This window comes from Lampetra planeri, chromosome 32, assembly GCF_965212315.1.
Source record: "Lampetra planeri chromosome 32, kcLamPlan1.2.h2, whole genome shotgun sequence".
Lineage (NCBI taxonomy): Eukaryota > Metazoa > Chordata > Hyperoartia > Petromyzontiformes > Petromyzontidae > Lampetra > Lampetra planeri.
In genome coordinates, this window is record NC_136138.1 from 9,115,201 (window position 1) to 9,142,465 (window position 27,265).

Here is a 27,265-nt window from a genome sequence, read left to right on the forward strand (position 1 = left end):
GAGTTGAAGGTGGAGGGGGTCACCAGCCCCTCGCTCACGTACAGAGGCCCCCGAGGTGGCTACGAGCCCTAAGAGAGGAAAGAGCCGTGGCTGGTAGATGTTAACTACCTCGCCTGGTATACAGGAGGTCGTGGGTTTGATGCCAACTCTGGCGCTTAAACATGCGTTGAGATATGAGAATAGGTTTTTTCCCCTTTTTTTCTGGCAACAATTTTTTTTACGAGAAATCGTGTCTGAATTTACAACAATACTTGTGGTCAGAATGCAAACGTGATTCCTTGTAAAAGGTGTTTTTTTGTTGCCAGAAAAAAGGGGAAAACCCCTTTTCTCTTATTTTGGTACTGGCAAAGTAGGTCCCATGATGTCGCTGCTCACCCCGATCCCTCATTACTCTGATAGTGGCATTGTCTTTGTGCTGTTCGCCTTTTGGCGTCCTCTGGTCTAACACCGTTTTGAGACGAGGCTCAAAAGAAAGCGGTCTCTAGTGTGGACCAATCAATTTCAAAGACAATGCATTTATTATCGGTGTTTTTTGTTTGCATCCTGACCACAAGTATTGTGGTTAATGCAGACATGATTCCTTGTAAAAGGTGTTTTTTTGTTGCCAGAATAAAGGCGAAAAAAACTATTCTCATATTTTGGCACTGGCAAAGGAGGTCCCATGACGCGTTTAGATAATTTAGCTTATGTTGCTCGGCACCTCGCGTTTTAGATATTTTTGCCTGTGCTCAGTATATGTCTGCTATGAAGGACTCTTGCCTGAACGTCACCTATTATATATTTGTTTACCTTTAAGGCCACCACAGTGTTATTGACGAATGAGTTGAACGTTTTGTTAATTTGCGCGAGCGAACGAAAAGTCTGTAGCCTGGCACTGATGTAAGTACGAGCCCTCGCACTATCGACACTGAATATACAAGGTGGCAGTGACGGCACAGTGGGTCTTGAGCTGCGCTATAAACTTATTGATGAAATAATTTCCAACCTGCATTGGTCAGTATGGTGAAGTATGGCAAAGCCCCATGACCCACATACATGGATTGGCAGAGGGCTGTATACGACTGTAAGCCGATGGTGTAACGGTTGGCACTGAATTTACAATCCAGTTCGATCTCTAGGTGCGGCAGGTGAAATCCTGGTCAAGGTTTTAAAATCCCCCCCACTTCTGTTCACCCAGCAATATAAATCGGTACACCAGTGGATGGGCAGCTCACACGTGGTGTTACTAAGTGGGGGTTTTCCCACCTCTTACAAATCCTCTGGCCAGCATGGCAGAGTAGGCCAAATACCCTCCAGAGTAGCTGTCAAGAGCTCCCTCCCGTGAGAGGTCCATCCAATGGCAGTGGCGTGAGCGAGTGATTGCAGGCCTGTGAGACTTTACCTTCATTACAAAAGCTAAAACAGTGAGCTTGCGGTGTGTGCTCCAACACCATTGTGTGAACACCCCAGTGGCAGCACAGCGCGTCCGTGCATGACAATATTCCACGAGAAAAGCACCGACGGAGAGGGTTTAAATATTTTAATTTATTCAAGGTGTGCACCGAACGGCACCACAGAGAATTACAGCCGGCCGGTGGGCGCGCGAGGGGGCTACCGGTCAGCCTGTGCGGATATAGCGCGTGCAGGACACGCAAACGGGAAACGGTAAAGCAGCAGAATAATAGCCAGGATTTCCACAGACATGCAGAAAGAGTTGAGAGAGACAAGAACCAACCACGTTGGGCATGGGCGAAACCCGAGTGGACGGAATTTAATTCGCCAACTGGAAACACTGATGCCTGTAGGGGGGATATGAATCAAAAAGTCAGATTTACATTTTACAAGTGGTTCGCGAAAAAAATATAGCAAAGGCAAGACACCCATCAACAAGAGCGTACATTTCTTTTCACGCACGTTTCTTTCCGCTCGACGTATGGAGTTGAGCCCATTAAAGAGTGAACATTTTTCAACGCTAAGATTTACTTTCACGCTGGATAATACAGCGCAGTATCAGATGTACAATCATTTCCACCCCGATATCTTCATGAAGGGTCTTTCTTCAAGATCAATCCAAGTTTGATCAAGGCCACCACTGCTTTCAGTGCACATCCTCTCAACGCTGTCGTCACGCACTGCTGGTTCGGTGTTTAAAGCCAAAACGCGTGGACGGCTTTACCGGGGAAAGATAACGATGCCAATTTTATTTCGGTACAGCATCGATAACATCCTGGTAATAAAACGATGTGTCAGCATTTTATATTTTTCCATAACCCCAACTTAGAAAAAAAACCCAACATAGATTACCAAACAAAAACTCATTGCGGCTGTTTTATTGACTTACTTACGGGCATTAAAAGGCCGGATAGAGTAATGAATTTTAAAGTTGTGCTACCGTTAATATCCCAATATTTAACAGTAGCGTTATAGTGCTCATGTTAGCAACTAAGCGCATGGTGCTCTGATAATAATAATCCATACATCTGTCGTGGGCTCCATTGGACTCCTTTTTGCATTCAACCTGGTGACCCGACCACACTCCGTCGCCGAGACTGCCCGTTGCTGTGCAAACGCTGCGCACGCGCGCCGCAGCGTCGGCACAGTGTGCGAATGTTTTCAATCGTTGGGGCAGACGCCGCGCAGACGGTGCCACTGGCTGCTCAGAAGTTGATGGCCTTGCCGAAGGTGGCGGCCAGGTTCGCCTCCCGGAACGCCTCCGACACGGTCTGTGGAGAAGCAAGGAAGGGCGCGACCATAAGGGCAGTCAGCGCAAAAAGCAGTACGACAAACAAACAAAAAATTACTGCTGCACAGGTGTTTGCATTTTTTTTTCTGCATAGGCTCTATGCAATGTGTTTTGCTGGGAATGATGTTCCTATTGGACATCTGTGAAAAAGAGCTTCATAGAATGTCGTATTCCTCTCGTCTAAATAAAGATTTGGTTTCTGTTGGGGATGTATCACTTTTCACTGCACGTGCTGGAAGTTTCTTCGGGGAGGAATCCCCAATAAGTCCGTGGAGGAAAACCGTAACACATCATGCCAAACAACGCACGGTACAACCCAACAAGACATCGGAGATAAATATATTTTTTTATGAATCTAAATGTCTCCCTTAAATGAGAGGCGTGGTGATCATTTCTGTCTGCTGCAACTCCTTAATCTGCGATGGGATGTTCACGTTTCTGGGCAAATTGGCACAGTGGTGAGAACGTATGACTCAATATCAGAAGTTAAAACCCTGGCTCGAGAGTCAACTATCCCTTTCAGCTTTCCGAGGTCAATCAAATGTACGCAACTTTCTGGTAAGCCAACAACTGGAAAATGCAATTTAATTACCACGAACTCAGGATGTTTAATGCAAAATGACTGCCATCCAATACATGTGTGAGAAGCCAATGACTTTTGACCTCAATGTTGGGACACATTTTGATTCGTAACACAAATACACTGTTGGCTGCCAAACAAGTGGTGCACGACCTCACTATAGGTGGCGCACATTTTAGGGTATTTAGAGTATTTGGCTTCGGCTATAAATGTCCACGTCGGAATAAGCCACTTCATTGAGCTACCATTTGTGATAGCCAGCTCTCTTCTGACAAAGATATATAGCGCAGTGGGCCATTACCTGGTAAGATTAAAAAAAAGTTTTATTTTAGTTTGTAATATCTCCAGAGGGATGCAGAATTCAATCAGCAATGCTAATTTCCCCAATGTTGTTTGCAACATGACTCTTCTCAAATTTAATTTCAATATTAGGGTTATCGTCGCAGCAACGCTCTTGCGAACGATAGCAATGTCAGGAAGGCAATCTGAGAAGAGCACTTTTGTAATTACAAAAAAAACTGGCAAAATAATGTGGGATAAGAATAAATCTTTTCGTCCGCATTCTGGGGTAACTGCAGACTTGTTCCGTCTCATTTTCCCATCAAAGACTAAAATCCTGTAATTAAACAATAAATAAACTGTGATTTAAAGCTTCCGTGACTGCAGGGATTCATATTCTTGGTTCTTTCGGTAAAGTCACGTAGAAGGAAAACAATATTTTTATTATTTTATTGTTTCCCTGCTACGTGACTTTACCGAAAGAACCAATAATATAATAAACTGTACTTCAGCGGACTTCCTTTCTCCAAGGTCACTCCCCCCAAAAAGTGAGCTAAGAAAGGCCCCCCCCCTCCTCTTCCCCTTGAGGATTGTTTTTGACTACAGGCCAATTCTTTTATGCATCAGAAAACACATTTCAAGCAGAGAAAGCTACACGGTTCCTGCAAAAAAGCTTTATAATGGGGTGGAGTGGTGGTGCCGCGGTTGACGCACTGTTCTAGAAACCCGACACGGTGAGGTCACTTCCAGGCCACGGGTCGAACGTTAAGAGGTGAGCGCTATCTAACCTGGTTATTGGGCCCTCATGGTAAGGCCTTCATCCAGCAGTGGATTGACAAAAGGCTGTGTATTATTTTCATTATAATAAAAAAATCTCGGAGGAATTTTAGAGGAGGCTCAAAAACAAACTAGAAGTGTCCTCCAGTGTGGAGAAATGCTACGAAGTGACATGCAAGTGTAATATATGGAAGACATCTTCCTCTGCAAAGTCCTTTGCATTCATTTGATGAAGAAAAAACAAGCTCAAAGTTAGGTCAATGGAAATGTTGTCTATTTTAGCAGAATTTGTTTATAAACCAAGACAAAACAGCTAGCGTTGGTGCTGGCCATCGAAAATATAAATGTCAGCAAAAAAAAACTAACTTGACATGCAGCAAATCTGGTATATATCTTGGGTGGCTGACCGGATTTTGAACTCAAAATCTTGGCAGTGATGACAAAACCCTGGCCCCTAGCATTATCACCATCCTCAGGACTTTCATTCAGGATTTTTCTGCATTTGGATGTTTGGACAATTCCTTTTTAAAGGGTTTTGTGCGTGGGAGGAAACCAGACAACACAGAGAAACTCAACACATGCAAGTGGATGATGCTGAAAGGTCTGAATGGATGGGCTTATGAGCCCAAATTCTATGCCAGTATTATCTCTCCACATCACAGCCCACCGAACTTGGGAGGACTCCCACAATCTGTTATCCACAAACATTTCCTTCCAAAACAGTGGATTACAGATGTAATCTCGCGAGGATTTGTGAATCCAACACACAGCAAAACCTTGGATTGCGAGCATAATTTGTTCCGGAAGCGTGTTTGTAATCCAAAGCACTCGTATATCAGCTGTGATCACGTGACACTCGGCAGACAAAGCGTACACACGTACTACTCGTATTGCAAGACCTCGCTCGTTTATCAAGTTAAAATTGATTTTAAAAATTTGCTCGTCTTGCAAAACACTCGCAGACCAAGTTACTCGCAATCTAAGGTTTTACTGTATTTGGGAGTTCCACAATTTTTGGGATCCGCCAACCATTGCCTGCGAGCACCGGATTACCACAGGGCGCACGCATTCACACCTGCCAACCAGGTAAACACCGCGTTTCCGTATCGCAACGGGCGTTGCAATCCTGTCGGAGATCGCCAATATCGCCAACCGATGCAAGTGGTAGCGGCGCGTTAGCATCGCGGACGCTTCCGCTGGGCACTGATTTATGCAGTTGGATACCTCCGCGCAAAGCGCTGTGGAGAGCGTCGATTGTGGTGGTGGTGGTGGAGGGGGCGAGGGCACTCACCGGGTGAGCATGGCAGACGCGCGCCACGTCCTCGCACGACGCGCCGTACTCCATCGCCAGCGCCGCCTCGTTGATCATCTCGCCGGCACCCTGCACGCACGCACAGTGGCACGAATCAGGAACTAAACGATGTACAAATGTATGTATGTTGAACTTCACGTCTGCTGCTACCTACGTGCAGTGCTATGTTCAACTGTGCTTCTAAATTCCATTGCTGCTTCGGTGACTCGTATTATGCTTGTACGAGGTACGATATGAAGTTGAAAATGATGACGATGCTGATGATACTGATCCATTACGTAGCCGTTGAAAATAAAATTAGAAAATATCTACGTGGTTATCATTTGCAAAAAAAGTAGTTTTAAGTAGATTTAATCGTACTCTACAAAACACAACCCTTAAAGGTAATCAGTCAGAGCAGCCAGCACATTTATTTTAAATGCAAAGCCAAATGTGTGAAGTTGTGGTTGCTCTTGACCTGCTGTTAAAAAGTTAATCCTTGAAAGTGTTTTTATTACTTGAATGTTATTCTACAGATTTGTGAAAACAACTTTTTTTTTTCCTGATTACGACCGCTTGTGTTGCGATCGACACGTCGTGGTTTCTGTTTTTGTATATATATCTTTTATTACTGAAAGAACCAGAATAAGTCTACATTACAGACTGCCAGTGCGCTCACTCAGTCTACATTATGGACTGCCAATACGCTCACCAGCTTAAAAACCAGGCAACAGTCTACATTATAGACTGCCAGTACGCTCACCGAGGTTAAGAACCAGGCTACAGTATACATTATAGACTGCCAGTACTCACCCAGTTTAATAACCATTGCTACAGTCTACATTGCAGACTGCCAGGACACTCACCAAACTTAATAACCAGGCTACAGTCTACATTATAGACTACCAGTACTCACCCAGTTTAATAACCATTGCTACAGTCTACATTATAGACTGCCAGGACACTCACCAAACTTAATAACCAGGCTACAGTCTACATTATAGACTACCAGTACACTCGCTTGGATTAAGAACCAGGCTACAGTCTACATTAGTGGTTTTTTTATTCACTTAATTTTTATTATTATTTTTCCATCTACGTGACTTTACCGAAAGAACCAAAGAATAAGAAAGTCAACAATTTCAACATAGAAAAGCACGAAGGGTGTCGTATTTTGCATTATATGAACGCTCAGTATGCTTAAAAAATACCCCCCATGACCAACACAGTATGGGAGGGCCTTCATCCAGGAGCGGATTGAATGTTGAAAGCGGTTAAAACGAATGATGCACAGACCCCTACAAATTGGAGTCTTAGAATCACAGAATTAGCCCTCTCCACTTAACAGGGCGGTAAGGGGCTATTGTCTTCCACACAAACTCTACAGAAACATTTGTTTTGAGGCAAAAGGGTTTTGTTTCGAGATGCGCACAATATTAAGTGTAGACCAAAGCACGGGAGTGGTGGCGCATGCCTTAAATCCACGCCGTGATTGACTGCGAGTGACTGTGTGCGTGACTGCACGAGTGACCGTGTCGGTGACTGAGTGAGATTGTGAGTTGACTGCGCGGACGGCTGAGTGACAGCGAGCGATCGTGTGGGTGACCACCGTGCGAGTGAGTGGGCGGGTTATTTGTGCCAGTGAAGGTGCGAGAACGACTTGTGTGGGTCACTGCACGGGTGACTGCATGCGTGGCTGTGTGAGTGACGGTCTGAGTGACTGCGTGATGCCTACAGATCCCAGGATGTGCGCTCCCAGCATGCGGTCCGTCTCCTTGTGCGCCAGGATCTTGACCAGGCCGTCCGTGTCGGCGTTGGTCTTGGCTCGGCTGTTTGCGGCGAAAGGGAATTTGCCGATCTTGTACGGCACTCCCTGCCCACGGACAGACAGGCAGAAACACACAGGGGCAATTATATCGGACGTTGAACACGTACACATCGTGCATACTATGCCAAACGGCATGCTTCTACAGACGGGTGACAAACCTTGACTTGCAAGTCCCACTCACTCAGCCCATTGTACAGGAGATACGTTTTTTTAAATCAAAATTGTAGACCCGCACACTGCTCAACTTGCATGGCAATCGACGTCCAGGTAGTGTGAACATTAGAGTGTTGGTCTTTGAGAATACAGTTTGCAAAGTGGATATCCACTTTGCCAGAATATACACACTCAATTTAATTTAAAGTTTACGTGTACAATCTCAAAAACCACGGAGGTAAAGACGCGCAATTGCGTTTGTCTCTTTGCGGTGCCCGTGGCTGTTGTTTCACAAAAGGTTCACAGCAGAGGATGGTGAGCGAGTTCGTTCAATGCAGCCTGAATGAGAATAGGGACACAGTCTGTGCAGGAAGAGACATACATCATTCTTCTTGCTCTCTCACAGAAGCAGAGCAACAACTGCAGTTTCACATCGCGGTGGTCAAGCCAGGCAACCGTACGTCGTACAGCTCCTGAATGTCTCGGGGAAAAAAGCGCTACCACAGAACGTTTGTGTAGAATTGCGACCGTTAAGGATGCTAACACTGACCGAAGAAAAGAATGTTTTTTTACGCTGACAACATACGCAAAGAATTGTGTACCGAAAAATAAGTTGCGATTTATAAAAAGAAATGTTAGGCAAATAATCAGCTGTTACATTTTTGCCAGTGGAGCGAACAAAACTGTACGGACAAAACGTAACAAATCGTGAGAATTCAGCACCGGGGTTGGGAGGGGAGGTCAATTGTTACATAACTATAGCATAAACACAGTTATCCTTCTCAAAGGATCAAAGGAATGGTAACGCATTAGAGAGAGAAGGAAGAATGAAGACTGCAATACATTTTACAATTAACAGAATGAGCTTGTGCCAACACGGTCCCATAACGATGCTACGGAGAGCATGCAGATAGCGGTGGAAGTGAACGAAACTATTTTTTTTACTTTGCCACGTAAGGCCCACTGAGCTATATAGCTCTTGTCAAAAGCGATCTGGCCACAAATGATAGCTCAACGGAATGTATAGCAACCACACTCGGAACGTGTGATGTTGATTCTAACTGTGGGGGGGGAGAGAGAACATGAAAACTCCAAATATACACCAGGCGTCAGGGTCAGGATCAAGCCCACGACCTCCATGTACACCGGGCGAGGTAGTTAACATCTCCCAGCCACCGCTCCTTACCTCCTCCTTGAGCTGCTCCTCAGTCTTGCCGATCCACGCCACCTCGGGGTGTGTGTAGATGACGGAGGGCACGCAGTTGTAGTCGATGTGCACCGCGCCACCAGCCATGCCCTCCACGCAGATGATGCCCTCGTCCTCCGCCTTGTGCGCCAACATGGGCCCGGCCACCACGTCGCCGATCGCGTAGATGCTGGGTAGCGCGTCCACAAAAAAGGACACGAGGTTTGTAAAATTAGTCGGCTCTCAGTTAATCCAGGGCTATAGTATGTATACTCTTAGTTTTTTCGATAAAGTCACGTAGGTAAAAAAGTGAAATTAAAATTAATAAAAAAAATTATTTCATTTTTTACCTACGTGACTTTACCGAAAAAACTAAGAGTATGAATCATTGCAGTCACGAAAGCTTCAAATCTAGATATAGTATGTATGTTCAACTTCTTTCCCAATGTACATGGGCCAGTCGTGCTAATCTGAAGGGGGTGGGGGCACGGATGAAAAAATACTAAATCGTGCAGAATGCAAAACAAATGTACATTAGGCTATAAAACGTATCTAACGTTTCTGTGATGTGCTTATCGAGTTGCACCACGTGCGGTAAAATAAGAACACGTGGCAACACACAAGACGCGAAGGGGGAGCTTCAGTTTCATCATGGCCAAGAACTTCGCACATCGTGCCAAACAACGCGCAGCGCAACCCGAAAACACACAACGGAGAACTACACGGCACAAACGCAATACAACTTGGGTCGTATTTATTGTTCACTTACGCAGAATGGGGTGAAGATGTACAATGTCTTTTGTCTGATTTTAAGTCATCGGTTTACTAGCTGACACGTTTGTGGTCACGTGGGCATCGAGGAGCAGACAAGATTGAAACCGACGTGCATGTTAAGATGTTTTACTTTTTTATTATCCATAATGGTTCATCTTTGTCATTTTTATTGTCCCCTGTGCCTTATTGCCCATTGGGGAATGACCGTTTCCTTCGCCTCTAACGCCTCGCAGTGCTCTTTCCACTTCTCACCGTCCACCGCTGCGTCCTTCGACCGAGACGGTTAATCTGCAACGTGGAATATCCGCCCACGCATAGCCGAGGTTTAACCGTACTTGGTGTTGTGGAAAAATGACCAAGAGAGAGAGAGAGAGGGGAGGGTGGCGGCTGCTCACTTGGGGATGCTCGTCTGGAAGCGGTTGTTGATGGGAACACGGCCTCGGTTGTCCAGAGCGATGCCAAGCTCCTCCAGGCCCAGGCCAGCCGTGAACGGCCGGCGCCCAACGCACACCAGCAGGACGTCACACGTCAGCGTGTCGGCCGCACCGCCCTTCGCCGGCTCTGTCCTGCGTGCCACCACGAGACGGTGGAGGTGAGGGACAGCAAGAGGTACGTACGTACGTTAGATTTCTTTCACACTGTGCGTAGACAAACGCGTAAAATGGGGTGTGCGCGGGAAGAACAAACTAAAACACAAAAAGCAGACTAGGTCATGGGTAGCTGACGCAAGCACCTGAGCACACAATATGAAGCATGCCTGATTTTAAGAAAAAAACATTCTTCATAGGGGATGCCCCGAAGAAAAGAATACCGTAGTTGAACAGTAATACTTTTAATTACATTTAAAAGTAGGTGAAACAGTGGCAGCAGTGGTTAGCGTACTACGCTATGATGGGAACAGAATTTGATTCTCGGCCACGGCTAATAACACATTCCTGCGGAGGGAGCTGGTAGGAACGTTGGGTTGCTCGGTCAATGGCCAGGGTCAACGGCGGAGTGGTGTATTCCGCAAATATGGCCGACTGTGAGGGTGGGCACAAGCCGGCGTGAGTAGGTTAAACGTTGAGTTTTATAAGGGCACCACGGGGTGACCAGCCCCTCCCCACCCAGCCCCACCCCCCACTCAGCCCCACCCTCCCCACCCAGCTCACCCCCCACCCTCCCCTCCCCACCCAGCCCTCCCCACCCAGCCCCTCCCCACCCTCCCCTCTCCACCCAGCCCCACCCCTCCCATTTTTGGATGCACGACGGACAGACACAATAATCCCCTGTGGGCTGGTGTAACCAGGAGGTTCCTACTAGTATCAGTGGCGAGTGATGTCTGAACCAGTCCTGGACCACCTTTAACCAAGCCACGCTGACCAGTGTGGTGATGTATGGCCAAACAAAACCCCCATGAGCAATACAGCATGGGAGGGCCTTCATCTAGCAGTGTATTTACAAAGGGCTGTACACATTAATCTGGTTTATTATTACATGTGCCTCGACTATTGCCTCGGTCATTCCTTCACGCATCATCCGTCGCTTTGGTTGCCATCCAATGTAATGGGAGCAACAGGTGACTTGGGCCGCCACGTCCCCAAACAAAATGTGCAAGTTAAGGATAACAGCTGGTGTCAAAATCCATTGGAAGTGTAATCATGCAAGACAAGGATGTGTACAGACATTCGCTCTATCTACCGCTGGATAGAAGACCACCCCGTGCCATCTCAGTCACGTCGGTTGTTTTTAGCATACTTCACCGTGCTGGTCAATGTGGGTTCATGAAGGGGGACGACCGGTTCAGACATCACGCGCTCGTTTCCCGCATGACCCGCTCCCCAAATGCAGAAACACGCGCGGCCCTGCGCTGGAGGAACATTTGGAGGCAGCGGCCACTCACTGAACGTCGATCTTGCCGTCGGCGCGCCGTGACGCCGCCATCACCTTGGTCGACAGCTTGAACTTCATGCCCTGCTTCTGCAGGATGCGCTGGAAGTTCTTGGAGATCTCCATGTCAATGCCGGCGCCACCCACATGAGCCAAGAACTCCACGGCTGTCACCTCCGAGCCTAGCCGCTGCCACACTGAACCCTGAATAAGGCAAGTGAGAAAATCACCAGTGGACGGTGTTCTTAAAATATGGGTTTTTCTATAAACAGTAAAACCTTGGATTGCGAGCATAATTCGTTCTGGAAACGTGTTTGTAATCCAAAGCACTCGTATATCAAAGCACTCGTATATCAGTTGTGATCACGTGACGCTCGGCAGACAAAGCGTATATACGTACTACTCGTATTGCAAGACCTCGACCGTTTATCAAATTAATATTTATTTAAAAAATTTGCTCGTCTTGCAAAACACTCGCAGACCAAGTTACTCGCAATCCAAGGTTTTACTTTATTTATTTTCTTATTTACAAAAAATCATTTCAGATTTCCCAGAGCGGTACAAGTTCTTTATTAGATAATAACCCATGGAATGGGATATCAAATAACCACTTCTGAAATACCTTAAAGACTTGTATCCATACACCGCAGAAAATAGACAGTCAAATTCGTATTTTTGTCAACTCTGTAGAGAAATGGGCTAAGACCGTCAGTCAACTCGCTACACTGGGGAATCCAGTTTACTCACAGGTAGCTGAAACCCAAATATGAACCCAGCATTCTGGCCTCCCCAGTTCAGTGTCCTGACTCCTGAGCCACCCGCACCTCCGATTAGCACGGTTGGCTAGGTACAGCGCGCAAGATGTTCAACATACATACAAACACCCGGTCACCCCCCCAAAAAACCCATCATGTTATCTCAAACGTGTCATCGAACAAAAAAAGCACAACATTAAATTTCGCGGCGCTTTCATGCGGTGACAATCATGCAGCGCAAATGGCTTTAAAGAAAAGTCAGCGTCAGTGTCAGAAGTGGTGAAAGAGCGGCGGTGAAGGAAGAGAGAGAGAGAGGAGAGAAGACGAAATTACCAGTTCCACGCCGATGACGCCAGCTCCGATCACCACCAGCTTCTCCGGTACCTGCTTGAGCGAGAGGGCACCCGTGGACGACACCACCGTCTCCTCGTCGACCTGCGGGGAACACAGCACGGCGGACTCACAGAGGATCCCGCGGGGCATCGCACCAACGTCTCTTTCACTTCACACCTGCGTTAGCGTTGTGGCGGTGGCTTATGGACGTGGTCCAGTGCTTTGGAGGCAAGGGTTGGTGGATAACACAGGTTGTGAATCTCAAAAAAACCCACTCAACCGCCAAGTGGCTAGATTGAAAACTCATTTCTTTACAACTGTACTATGGGAACCTCATTTGCCAGTAAAAATATAATTGGTTTTTTACCCTTCTATCTGGCAACAAAACTGACACCTTTTTACAAGGAGTCATGTTTGCATAGACCGCAATACCTGCAGTCATAATCAACTTCAAGGACAGTGCACATTATCAGAGTTATGTCTTTTATTTGTATTATGACTGCAGGTATTGCGGTCTATGCAAACATGAATCCTTGTAAAAAGGTGTCAGTTTTGTTGCCAGATAGAAGGGTAAAAAACCAATTATCATTCTTTACAACTGCTTTTTGTGTTTGGTTTGTTGTCCTTCCCCGACACCTCCGATTTACACTGCTGGGGTACGTACGGTGAGAAATAAGTTCAACATAATACAGTAATTGATGCTTGAATCTGTATACACAGAGCTCCTGAAAAACAATCTTTAGAGTGATTGAGGCTTTCTAGTGTAAAGGGCATCACCGTAACAACATCAAACTGCCATTCAAACACTGATTCTCAGCAGTGTTTTGATGCCAGAGTCCTGATCCAAAACACTGCTTTCAATTGAAATTGTTTGACTGCGTGTATGCATGTGAATGGAAGTGTGCATGCGCGTGTGGTGTGTGTGTTTTCAACTCCGCCAAAGAATAGTCTGGAAGGAGTGGCTATACAATTACTCCAGTGACCAATGGTACAAATAGTGACGTCAGAGCACAACGAAAATAAATAAATAACGCGTTCGGAATTGACACGGCAAACGAGGGCAGAGTGGACTGGAGTGAACGGCCCGGGGTGTAGCGAGTGCAAACGCTACTCACGGCTCCTGCCTTCGGTGGCTATTGCTGCTTTGCTCTATAAATCAAACTCAACACACCAACTGGTTTACGTACAGACACAAGCGCTGACTGCTGCACCTACAAATCGTATTCGTCAGCCACAGCTGGATCACTTCCCACGTCATCTATGCCACGGGGGTTATTTCACCATAGTTGGGCGCATTGGTAAAGTCCAGGTTATTGAAGGCGCCCTATCTCCTTAAGACTGTGGAAGCTAAGCAAGCCTAAGTCTGGATAGCGCTTTATATGGGCGATCACCAAGCACAAACGGGTTGTCAGAGGGATTGTGGGCTACTTGGCGGGCAGCAGAGGGCAAAATACACTATTGTACTGTACTCCTCTATGCTCCCCGCCTTCACCGACCCATGAGGAGCAGTTACCTCGATGCCTTGGAAGGGCGTGACCTCGGAGCCCGTGGCGATGAGGATGTTCTTGGTGTTGATGACCTGCTGGCTGCCGTCAGCGCAAGCGGCCGTCACCTGGTTCTTCCCCGTTACTTTCCCGTGCCCTTTAACGTGCGTCACCTGTGCGTCCCGGTAGGGAGAGAGAGGGGTGAACCGCAGTGCGCGGGAGAGGGTCAGCAACAGGCAGCTCATGCTTATAGTGAGCGACTTGGGACATACATGCTCTTTCAAGAGTGGTAGATAGGCATGTAAAGATGGATAAATTAATCTGTTGCATTTTTTTTACAGACAATGTTACATGCATCGAGTTAGGTGCAAGAGTCAATTTGCGAAAATGCGTCCAAATTATGCGCAGAGGTTAATGTTTGGCTAATTGGACAAATTAAACGGACAATATACTAGATAAAAATGTTTGCATTTGGTAAACATTGCAGCAACTTCTCTATAAAAAACTACTGACATTTCAGTTCGGCTGAACTGTGCAACATGTCAATAATTAGATTTCAGTTGTCATGGTGCAATATCTGCTACACAAGACAATACAAATGAGCCGGACACCGAATCAAGATCATGAATGATGACAATTCATCGAATCGTTCAGGAAAGGTGAATCATGTTCTGCCTAGCAGAAGGCAGGTGTTCCTTTCCCTATGAAAGTTGTAGTGCCCAATAGCAAGCACACCTTGATCAAACGCATCGAATCTCAAACTTGTGATTGTTATATTATGTGGAGCAAGCCGGCAAAATCTGTATGATCCATTTTAGACTGCTCGGTTTTTTTTTCGTCGACCAATTTTACAGATCATTGATGTTGACCCCTTTATAGCTATTGCCTCATGCTGATTTAGTGTCCATACAATTTCATTCCATCACAGGGACATTTGGTACTGCTCAGGATTCAGCGCCAAATGTAACCACGATGCAATGACATAGATTTGCAAGAAATTCAATGGGCTCACAACCATAAAAATGACAAGGGCTGCTCACATGCCATCAGTGGATGGAGGCTGCATTTTAACCATGGCATAAACCTTAGTCCCAGACATGCGCTGACCACTGAGCCACCACTTTTACAAGTCGTTAAGAGGCAGAAACCATTACTAAAAATGTACTGTCAAAATCAGTGCCATTAACAGGCACACGCATTAATTACCAACAATTACTTAACGTGAAACACGACAACTCTTTCTGGCTGGACGGTCAAAGAAAGTGCGGTGGCATCCTCATATTGACCAGAATCAATAGTCCGTGCTCCACAATACACTTGCTGTCTGTATAAGATACCTCGGAAGCCCTCTTCCCAAAAGTCAACATTCCCAGTGACAAATCACTCGTGCTTATGTGCTGTTACCATCCTCCAAAGTGCAGGATACAACTGCATTAGCTTTGGTCCTTACCCATATATCGCTAGTTCAACTTTCATGTGCAATTTTGAGGGATTGTGTAATGTCTTGGTGTGGTCTGAGACAGTTTTTGTTGTTGTTTGGCTGCTTTGCCCAAGTTGACCATTGGTGTACTTAAGCAATATAGAACATATATACCAAATCGTGACTGCAGGGATTCATATTCTTGGTTCTTTCGGTAAAGTCACGTAGAAGGGAAAAAACAATAAAATAATTAAAATAAAACAATAAAATGCTCACTACATTTCGATTGCAACACAAGCTGTGGTTTTCACAACTGCTGATTGCTTGTGTTGCAATCGAAACGTCGTGAGAATTTTATTGTTTCATTTTTTATTATTTTATTGTTTTTTCCCTTCTACATGACTTTACCGAAAGAACCACGAACACATACACTCATTGGTTCTTTCGGTAAAGTCACGTAGGTAGAAAATAAAATAAATAAAACCACGACGTTTCGGGCGCAACACAAGCGTCCGTCATCAGGTGGGACCACCACAGCAAGAAACGATTGCTGAAGTGGGCAAAAGGGCTGCTTGTAACAAGAGGCTATATAGGTAAGAGAGGGGGGAGGAGCCAGGGAGTAGAGATAGAAAGGGTGGGGGGTGTGGGGTAGGGAGAGTGAAGAGCTGCAAGCTCCGACAAGATGCCGGGGCTGGGACGTGAGCGGGGCTGTGGGAAGGAGGCTGAAGAAACTGGAGATGCGGATATGAAGGCAAACTATAAACTTTATCTATTTTACTTATGTACAGGTAGTCCCCGACTTACGATGGTCCGACTTACGATATTTCGATCTTACGATGGCGATACGACAAAATTGTAAATTATTTTACATTTCGCGCAGCAGGCAATTGCAGCAGCGTACGAGACTGTACGTTGGGACGCTGCCGGGATGTACTGTTCGCATATAGTTTAACAAGTACGGTACTGTAAATTGCTCTGTTTTGCTAAATTATCACCATTCTTTAAGACTCCTGGGTAGGCTAGGCCATTTTCGACTTACGATATTTTCGACTTACAATGAGGTCGTCGTAACGCATCTCCATCGTAAGTCGGGGACTACCTGTATTTTAGTGATTTGCTTACCTTTTTTTCTACACTTTGCACTCCTATCGTTGATGGTATTTTTTTTTATTGTTGTAACACTCTGACCAGCCCCTACCGGACATCTGTGAAAAAGAGCTTCATAGCTCATCGGATTTCTCCAGGATAAATAAGGATTGTGGTTCTGCTTCAGAGAGCAAGAATGATAATTATTCACTATTTGTGCCGGTTGTTACCGTGTCGATGCACCACATTGCCATTCGGAACATGTGCTGCACTGTTGCTGCTGGATTGTTTTGTTCACGTTATGTGCAGTGACCAGGCTTCTAATGTGTAACCTGGTCCCCATTGAAAATGTGCATTCATTGCCCAAAGTGTTTTACCTGTGCACAAATAAACCCAACTGACATGCCATTGAAGTTGGGCGAATTTTACACCTGAATTTAAAACGTGCTTCGTCAGGTTTTTCTCCTTCATAAGGTGCGCCTCATCAAATATTACCAAGTACTCAGTTTTGCCAAATGGAAGTTGATCAACTTATGCAACAGCAATACCTACAATTTTGATTTATGTCAGTCTTGGCAGCTATCACAGCAAATTCATATCACGTGTTTTTATTTCTGGAGACCACAAGGCTGCTCCACCCTCCACCAGCACCGAACCTTGTGAGAAATAATGTTTGGGATTCAGTGTATATATTATTTTAAAAATACGTCAAAAAAATTATAAACCATGTCTAAGTAATTCTAGTTATCTGCTCCTACTTTGCAAAAATGTCACGAAGATTAACTGGTTCCCACCTAGCTTAAGGCAATTATAATAATTATTAGCCATTTGCTTAGATATGGAAAATATATTTTGAACCTAGTGGCAAGCTGATCTTCAGTTTAAAGTGTTAAGCAATGCCAATGAGGAGGACAGACTTATTTGGCCTATAGCAGGACTCTATCTCAGGATTACCATAAACGATTCTCGTCTCAATTCTACAGCAATTGGCCAGAACATAAAGACCTTGTTTTGCTTGAAGAGGTGGGCGATGCCTCCTGTCAGAGCCTTGACCGCACCGCTCTTCTGTTCCATCATCTTCTCCAGGTTCAGCTTTAGTCCCTCAACTGCAGACACAAATCAGTGACGCTCACCACCAACGCTCTCAAGGGAGAGCGTATCTTTACACACACACACACAATGCATTTCAAACAATTACCTGTGCGCTTACAATACAATTAAGTGACACGTTTACATCCGACAAGCAAAGGATAGAAATTCAACCAACAGCAAGTGCAGGTCAAGGTGTGTTGTACGAACGGGTGTTGTTGCTTTATTCTTGATGAGACTCACTTTCAATGCCTCTGCTTGCAAAGTCCTTGCTATGAGCCATGTGGTAGAAATACGAGTTATTCAGCAGTGCCTGGAATTACACAAATAGAGTAAAACCTTTGGAATGAACACATAGCTTTTTGTCAAATAGATTTTAGCTTTGTTACATTTAATGTATTAAGATATTCTGATGCAATCCAAATGACTTGATGTAACCCAGGTTGGGCCTTACAAAAGAGGTAATGTAATGTACATCTCAACATACCTAGAATTCATCTGCTGGTTATATAAAGGATACTATTATATGGACCTCCTGCATAACCAATCATATGTTGATACTGCATTAGTTCCTACCGTGAAGGGGTTTTTGATTACATTTCTTGCAAATTTCTTCGAATCTGACCAACCATGCACAACAGTGAATAGATGTCCCGATCGTGCATTACTTTTCACAGCTGATATCAATAATTATGGATCATTAATTGGTGCAGTTGCTCATCTAGTGGACAAAGTATACTCAAGTCATCAATATTTTAAGCTAAATTGTCCTTTGAGTTGGAATTCATGAGCTAGTACGAACAAGATGGCAGAGACAGAACAAATTAGACATTACTACGAACAAGATCATCAGAATTGGTGGGATAGAGACGTAACATTTAGACAGGACACACAAGCTAGAGTACAGATGATACAGAACAAACCAAACAGTACACATGAGACAAAGGAAAAACAAGACAATGGTACAAATGAAACAGCACAAATTAGATACATGAGATTAGACAGAGACTACATATAAGGTTGACAGTACAGAATAAACCAACAAGACGGTACAATACACAATATTCTTGAATTAAACTGTGGTATTTTTGCGACTTGCACGAGGCGCAGTGAATTTTCACATGCCAAGTATCAAGTGTGTGAGCGCTGTGTAGCAACGCCCTCTAGAGGACACACACCTCGCTTACAAGGACCACCAATTTGCACATCTCTACAAAGCACACAAACAAAACACGACGACATTCTAAATCAGCGCCACTCACTCCAGTCCTCATGAGCGACACTGGGAGAACTTCCCGTGATTACCAACCGTCGGGTGCATGCACTGTGCTGTCGCGGCGTAATTGGCATATGAACATCAAAGATTTTGTAATCACGAAAAGGCGGATTTGTAGGGGATGGAGGGGGGGGGGGGGTTAGCGAATGAATAAATACGCAGAATGTTTCAAACCTTGGAAGGTATGCATCCCACATTGAGGCAGGTTCCACCCAACGTTTCATTCTTTTCAACGCAGATGACCTGAATACGCCACACACACAGACACGTGAGTGCTCGCACAATGCAATCTATTTTCATCTCGACAATGCCAGGCAACAAAAAAAAATGTAATGTGTTTTTCACCGTTGGAAATGTTAGTACATTCAACATGAAATTTAACACGTTTATATTATATGTGTTAATGGCATAATAAATGTGACTGCATTACATGATGACGAAGCTAATACTTAAAAGGGAAAAAACAAATCGGATGAACTTTAGCAACACATAAAATTATATCACCACCTTGAAGCCAAGCTGTGCAGCCTTGATTGCAGCCACATATCCTCCAGGCCCAGATCCAATGACAGTCACATCTGCATCCACTGAACATAAAGTAGGAGTTTAAAATGTCGATTTAAAGCTTTCGTGACTGCAGGGATTCACATCCTTGGTTCTTTCGGTAAAGTCACGTAGAAGGGAAATAATACAAATCAAACAATACAATTCTCACGTCAGGTGTGATGATGATTGCTTGTGTTGCAATCGAAACGTTGTGATAATTTTATAGTTGTATTTTTATTATTTCCCTTCTACGTGACTTTACCGAAAGAACCAAGAATATAAAGTAGGAGTGTTTAAAGTTGTTGTTGCATTTGCAATGTTCCTGTAATATGCCACCGCAAAAGATAATAATCCTCAAAAAATCCTGAAAGGACCCATGAGGTCGTATCACACCAGGCAGTCCTGAGCTCCAGCTCCCCAATCCAATCACACATCATCAAAGAGAGGATGGCTTTCCCTGTCTTCCACATCCTCCACGGACACGCCCTATGCTGCGACCTCTCTCCCCCCTTTCATCTCACTCTGTTAACCTTCGAGTGCCCACTGCTCCAGCAACCAAGGCCGACTGTCAAACACCCAGTCGGCGTCCACTCAATGTCAGGTCGTCCCTTCTCCATTGCTGGCCCTGTTGTCTGGAAATCCCTTCCTCTGGCTGTCTGCATGTCTGAACTTCACCCCCCTGGCCAAGTCCAGGTGGCTTAAGACATTTTTTCTCTCTGCCCACGACTGACCATTTCCATCTATCCAAAACGCTTAATACAGATCTATGACCTCTATGCTATCATACCCCTCAATTCCCCTTTTCATCTCTCCTGTTCTTCATGATGCTGCACTGCCCTCTGCTGCCCACCACAAGGCATCTAAGCTAATTTTGAGGACATGCAAGTGCCACTGGGCTACATGGCAAATGCATGTACTGGCAGATAACGTTTAATCTTTCCCTGTCGGAAAAATACTTTTTTCCGCATGAGTATTAGCAAATATCCATCAAAATTAAATGTGCGTTCACAAGAACCAGTTGCTCCATTCCGTTACCCTATGTGCCTATAGTTTACTTAAAGTGTCATTCAATGAAACAGGTTCTGAAAACAGCACTGTCACTTACCTTGAGCTCTAAATCCAAGTTAATTTTAAGTATGCTTTTTCAGCGATACACTGTATACACATATATAATTATTTATGAAGTACCACGTAGGTCTTAAAATAGTAAGGCAGCCTGCACTATGCATGCCCAATGGAATGCATTCCAACCAAAACTGGTTCTCGGAGGGCTTCATATTCAAGTTAAAATTGGTTTGAAGTGCTAACCTGCAAAACGGGTTTAGTTGACAGCACAATCAGCTACAGTATATTTGTATAATATGCAGCTATTGTGTAGATACATCTGCATGATCAGAAAACGAATGCTTAACGTTCCATTTGAATGCTTTTGAAATAAGACATCTAGGAAACGAGGTTCAAAGTTCGAATTGACCTATGACTTAACGATTTCACTTGTTGACACGAGTGCAGCTTAACAGCTCAACCAATTTCAATAGCCCAATTTTGGTATGCAGCCTCATTTCGAAATCACAACTAAAAAAGCGTGTGCCATTGGGGAGGGGTGTGTGCAACAGCAGAGGGAGCTACTGAGTGTTCACGGGCTTCCCAATGTATTGCATACATTGGTGAATTTATAACTGATGAGTAATAGCATGTGAATGGTGAATGTCTGGCGAGGGTTTAGGTGTGCTGTGTCATGTGATCACATGTATCATGTGTGATGTGATCACATGTATCATGTGTCATGTGATCACATGTATCATGTGTCATGTGTCATGTGATCACATGTATTATGTGTGATGTGTCATGTGAGCACATGTATCATGTGTCATGTGATCACATGTATCACGTGTGATGTGTCATGTGATCACATGTATCACGTGTGATGTGTCATGTGATCACATGTATCATGTGTGATGTGATCACATGTATCATGTGTCATGTGATCACATGTATCATGTGTCATGTGTCATGTGATCACATGTATTATGTGTGATGTGTCATGTGAGCACATGTATCATGTGTCATGTGATCACATGTATCACGTGTGATGTGTCATGTGATCACATGTATCACGTGTGATGTGTCATGTGATCACATGTATCATGTGTGATGTGTCATGTGATCACATGTATCATGCGTGATGTGTCATGTGATCACATGTATCATGTGTGATGTGTCATGTGATCACATGTATCACGTGTGATGTGTCATGTGATCGCATGTATCATGCGTGATGTGTCATGTGATCACATGTATCATGTGTGATGTGTCATGTGATCGCATGTATCATGTGTGCTGTGTCATGTGATCACATGTAGCATGCGTGATGTGTCATGTCACTCCATCCGTAGGACGGGCTAGCCTCTAGTATGAAAATATACATAGGTAAAGAAACAAGCTTTTTAATGCACACACCGCACTCAAAAGTAGAACATTTATTCCTGTTTGTTTATTACCGAATAGTTGTTGTGTACTTGCTGTGTGTACTTGTTGTGTATTAAGCGTCAAAGATTCCAAAGAATATAAACAGACAACACGGCACGTTCAATGAAAGTGTGTAAAGAAAGTGTGTAATAATAAAAAGCACTCACGTGCAGCTTTATCAGAGTAGGTCCGGAGCACAACGGCATTAACTGCATGAGCATTGCCGGGTACCCTAAACAGTTTGCTACCCTGTAAAACACACGCACAACAACAATAATAATTATACCATTTGGATCATACACATAGCATCCCATACAGAATAAAGCATCTGAATGACAAGCAAATATATTGAACATTGTGTTGGCATTGTCTGGTAATGTATTCAAGTTTAACACGTTGGCTTTCGCGACCAATATCATCCATAATACAGTTTTTTTTTGGGGTTAGATTGTGTAAATTAAAATGTGTCGTTAAACCTGCCACCACCCGACACAGCCAATTAGTAAGGTTTGTCACGTAACCAGAACGTGCCAATTCGTTACTAGTTCGGCACACCGCTTGTGTGTTGGAGAGTACACCCACAACATCTACAATTCGAGTACGACGTTTCGCTGGTAGTTACAACTAGCATCACACTGTGTTCGCAGTTAAATGCACACAAATCTACAGCGTCGGCATGCGTTCCATTCTGTATAAATGTCATTAATGACGTTTACAGAATGCAAACGGCGTCATGGTATTCTAATCAACCACAAGGTCCAACGCCTGGTGAAGCAGCTGAACAGGCAGTCTGCAAGCGACACGTTTGAGTGTTAACAAAGACAGAAAGTTAAGTCAACTTGGCTGGTTGTTTGTGGTGGGGGTAGAGAGTGAATATAAGAATGATAAGAGCCCCTTCACGAATAGCGTGCAAGGGTTGAGATTAAATGCATTTGAGACTTTCACAACACATCAATCACCATTCTCGAAGCACGTGTCCACACTTTTTTGTTCATGTAAACGTTACCAAGGAGACTCACCGAGCCTCAAGACAGCTTTCAACAGGCAACCTGCTTGAAATGCGTTGCAAATTCCTGTTTTGTATTGTATGTTATTTAGGTTAATTATTTGTGCTTATTTTTGTTCCCCGTATTGCATGTATCTGTGGTGCGTAGACAGACACTTTATTTCAGTTTGACGCTATTCAAAGTGTAGTCCAAATAATGCGCGTAATCGACTGATCACGGCGCTCGACTCAAAATTCAAAGGTCGTGAACTTGGCTCACTTTGACCCATCATCCGTCCGGAGTCGATAACGTGAGTACCACGTTTCCGACTCTCTCAACGAACAGTCTTGCCACCCACCATTGCAATGTGCGATTTACACCGCTGCCTCAAGGCTGTAAATAGACTTTAGCGCCGCCTGACGGTCGTTGCAGCTCAAAACAACGTACGACTTTGAAACTATTATAATTTAGCCGGGGGGGGGGGGGGGGGTGACGGCGGACGCCTGCAATGCAGCACTTTGTAGGTGGATGATGTATCAGAAATGGATCGGAGAGATTTGCAAAACTCCCAAAACCACTAGACTACGAGGTGGCCTGATGGCAATACTGTACAGCAAGTGAGCTGGGCAACAACTCCTGATCCACCACCGGCGAACGATCAGAGAGACCCCAACAACAACTCGCTCGACTCAAAAACAAACACGTCTAACCCAAAAGCCCTTGAGCAATATCATGGCCAGAGATAAATGGGAGGGCACAATCGTCGGCGTCTTTGAGAAAGGGCGTGGTACATGGCACATTGGAATCTAAGGACGAAATACGCCTTACAGATATGAATTAATATTCGAGATGCGCACAACCTAATGACCAAGATCGTGTCCGACCTTGTCAGTGCTTGGTATTTGGATGGGCGGGGACTGCCTGCGGCTGCGCGGTGGACAGATTCCAGCACATCAATGGATTCCGGAATCTGTTTGGAGCTCGTATGCAATCCCAGCCTGTGTGTGGGGGGGTTTTCTTTTGATTCTCCAATTTCCTCCCGTAAGATGCCAAACACTCATCAAATGTAAATGACCAAGCACACCAACGTAGCAGGGACCCTCCTGCAAAATATCTTTTGGACTGGATGGCGCTTTCCTTGGTAAATAAAGTGCAATTCTAAGTGAATTGACAAATGCCAAGAGTCCCATTAGTAACACATTGGTGGATACGCCACATTAACATCAATATAATTATCCATACAGGTTTTTTTTTTGGGTTAGATCACATAAAAATATAAATGTGTCGCTAAACCCGCCACCACCCGACACAGCCAATTAGTAAGGTTTGTTACGTAACCAGAACGTGCCAATTTGTTACGAATACAGCACACCGGCATGCTGGAGAGCCAAGCCACAACATTTACAATCCGAGTACGACGTTTCGCCAGTAATTAAAACTTGCTTCATCAGGCCAAATCAACATAATTATACTGCTGCAAAGTTAGCGATGGCATTTATCAACTCTCATCCCTGGCCATCAACTTAGCGATGGCATTCACCAATTCTCATCCCTGGTCATCAACTTAGCGATGGCATTCACCAATTCTCATCCCTGGCCATCAACTTAGCGATGGCATTCACCAATTCTCATCCCTGGTCATCAACTTAGCGATGGCATTCACCAATTCTCATCCCTGGCCATCAACTTAGCGATGGCATTCACCAATTCTCATCCCTGGCCATCAACTGGGCGATGGCATTCACCAACTCTCATCACTGGTCATCAACTTAGCGATGGCATTCACCAATTCTCATCCCTGGTCATCAACTTAGCGATGGCATTCACCAATTCTCATCCCTGATCATCAACTTAGCGATGGCATTCACCAACTCTCATCAATGGTCATCAACTTAGCGATGGCATTCACCAATTCTCATCCCTGGTCATCAACTTAGCGATGGCATTTACCAATTCTCATCCCTGGTCATCAACTTAGCGATGGCATTCACCAACTCTCATCACTGGTCATCAACTTAGCGATGGCATTCACCAATTCTCATCACTGGTCATCAACTTAGCGATGGCATTCACCAACTCTCATCACTGATCATCAACTTAGCGATGGCATTCACCAACTCTCATCACTGATCATCAACTTAGCGATGGCATTCACCAATTCTCATCACTGGTCATCAACTTAGCGATGGCATTCACCAACTCTCATCACTGGTCATAAACTTAGCGATGGCATTCACCAATTCTCATCACTGGTCATCAACTTAGCGATGGCATTCACCAACTCTCATCACTGGTCATCAACTGGGCGATGGCATTCACCAATTCTCATCCCTGGTCATCAACTTAGCGATGGCATTACCAACTCTCATCACTGCTCATCAACTTAGTGATGGCATTACCAACTCTCATCACTGGTCATCAACTGGGCGATGGCATTCACCAATTCTCATCACTGGTCATCAACTGAGCGATGGCATTCACCAATTCTCATCCCTGGTCATCAACTTAGCGATGGCATTCACCAACTCTCATCACTGGTCATCAACTTAGCGATGGCATTCACCAACTCTCGTCACTGGTCATCAACTTAGCGATGGCATTCACCAATTCTCATCCCTGGTCATCAATTTAGCGATGGCATTCACCAGCTCTCGTCACTGGTCATCAACTTAGCGATGGCATTCACCAATTCTCATCACTGGTCATCAACTTAGCGATGGCATTCACCAATTCTCATCACTGGTCATCAACTTAGCGATGGCATTCACCAATTCTCATCACTGGTCATCAACTTAGCGATGGCATTCACCAACTCTCATCACTGGTCATCAACTTAGCGATGGCATTCACCAATTCTCATCACTGGTCATCAACTTAGCGATGGCATTCACCAGCTCTCGTCACTGATCATCAACTTAGCGATGGCATTCACCAATTCTCATCCCTGGTCATCAACTTAGCGATGGCATTCACCAGCTCTCGTCACTGGTCATCAACTTAGCGATGGCATTCACCAATTCTCATCACTGGTCATCAACTTAGCGATGGCATTCACCAACTCTCATCACTGGTCATCAACTTAGCGATGCCATTCACCAACTCTCATCACTGATCATCAACTTAGCGATGGCATTCACCAACTCTCGTCACTGGTCATCAACTTAGCGATGGCATTCACCAATTCTCATCCCTGGTCATCAATTTAGCGATGGCATTCACCAGCTCTCGTCACTGGTCATCAACTTAGCGATGGCATTCACCAATTCTCATCACTGGTCATCAACTTAGCGATGGCATTCACCAATTCTCATCACTGGTCATCAACTTAGCGATGGCATTCACCAGCTCTCGTCACTGATCATCAACTTAGCGATGGCATTCACCAATTCTCATCCCTGGTCATCAACTTAGCGATGGCATTCACCAGCTCTCGTCACTGGTCATCAACTTAGCGATGGCATTCACCAATTCTCATCACTGGTCATCAACTTAGCGATGGCATTCACCAACTCTCATCACTGGTCATCAACTTAGCGATGGCATTCACCAACTCTCATCACTGATCATCAACTTAGCGATGGCATTCACCAACTCTCATCACTGATCATCAACTTAGCGATGGCATTCACCAATTCTCATCACTGGTCATCAACTTAGCGATGGCATTCACCAATTCTCATCACTGGTCATCAACTTAGCGATGGCATTACCAACTCTCATCACTGGTCATCAACTTAGCGATGGCATTCACCAACTCTCATCACTGATCATCAACTTAGCGATGGCATTCACCAATTCTCATCACTGGTCATCAACTTAGCGATGGCATTCACCAACTCTCATCACTGATCATCAACTTAGCGATGGCATTCACCAATTCTCATCACTGGTCATCAACGTAGCGATGCCATTCACCAACTTTCGTCATTGGTCATCAATGGCGCCCTACATAGCCCAAGGAGGCCCTCGCCTAAGCGCTCTAGGGCACAGCCTTGAACGGCCTCGGACGGCGCTCGGCCAGGCACACGAGGCCTGGGCTAGTGCCGGGCCCGAGGTACCGCAGCTTCGTGTGGAGCTCCCCAACCCTCGAGCGTGGCACGCACCTGTGCGAAGCGAGGCGCGAGCTGGCGACACAAGCCCTGCATGATGTCCGACCTTCTCGCTCGCTCGCTCAACCCCGGCGTGACCCAGGAAAGAGAAACCCGAATTAGTTCCGGGGGTCACGCGGCACGACGTGGGGGGCGTGGTCCTGGTGGATCTGCCGGGATCGGTAGATTCTTCTACCGGTGCGAAGTGAACACGAGGTAGACGGCTTCTTTGATGCTCCTGCTGTTACAACACATTCCCTGCGGAGGGAGCTGG

The 27,265-nt window shown here is 45.1% G+C and overlaps 1 protein-coding gene across 1 annotated transcript; it reads right to left on the minus strand.

The window, feature by feature from the left end:
- Window positions 1-1,504: 1,504 nt before the first annotated feature.
- DLD (dihydrolipoamide dehydrogenase) lies at window positions 1,505-27,150 on the minus strand. Its single transcript, XM_078609685.1, has 14 exons — window positions 27,007-27,150; window positions 22,085-22,166; window positions 19,410-19,489; window positions 19,077-19,145; window positions 17,870-17,939; window positions 17,543-17,643; window positions 14,061-14,204; window positions 12,548-12,649; window positions 11,473-11,663; window positions 9,986-10,156; window positions 8,817-9,006; window positions 7,385-7,522; window positions 5,650-5,739; window positions 1,505-2,702 (listed from the first exon to the last, which is right to left on the minus strand). Exons 1-14 carry the CDS (start codon window positions 27,046-27,048, stop codon window positions 2,637-2,639), a joined length of 1,536 nt encoding a protein of 511 aa, XP_078465811.1. The 5' UTR covers window positions 27,049-27,150; the 3' UTR covers window positions 1,505-2,636.
- Between the last annotated feature and the right edge of the window lie 115 nt (window positions 27,151-27,265).

Bases quoted from the DNA above. Each gene is read 5' to 3' on its own strand.
- DLD (XM_078609685.1), bottom strand. From the start codon at position 27,048: ATGCAGGGCTTGTGTCGCCAGCTCGCGCCTCGCTTCGCACAG. The intron at 19,146-19,409 runs GTGGTGATATAA...TGGCGTATTCAG, and splicing joins CTGCACAGCTTGGCTTCAAG to GTCATCTGCGTTGAAAAGAA. The intron at 7,523-8,816 runs GTAAGGAGCGGT...GTCCGTGGGCAG, and splicing joins AGGAGCAGCTCAAGGAGGAG to GGAGTGCCGTACAAGATCGG.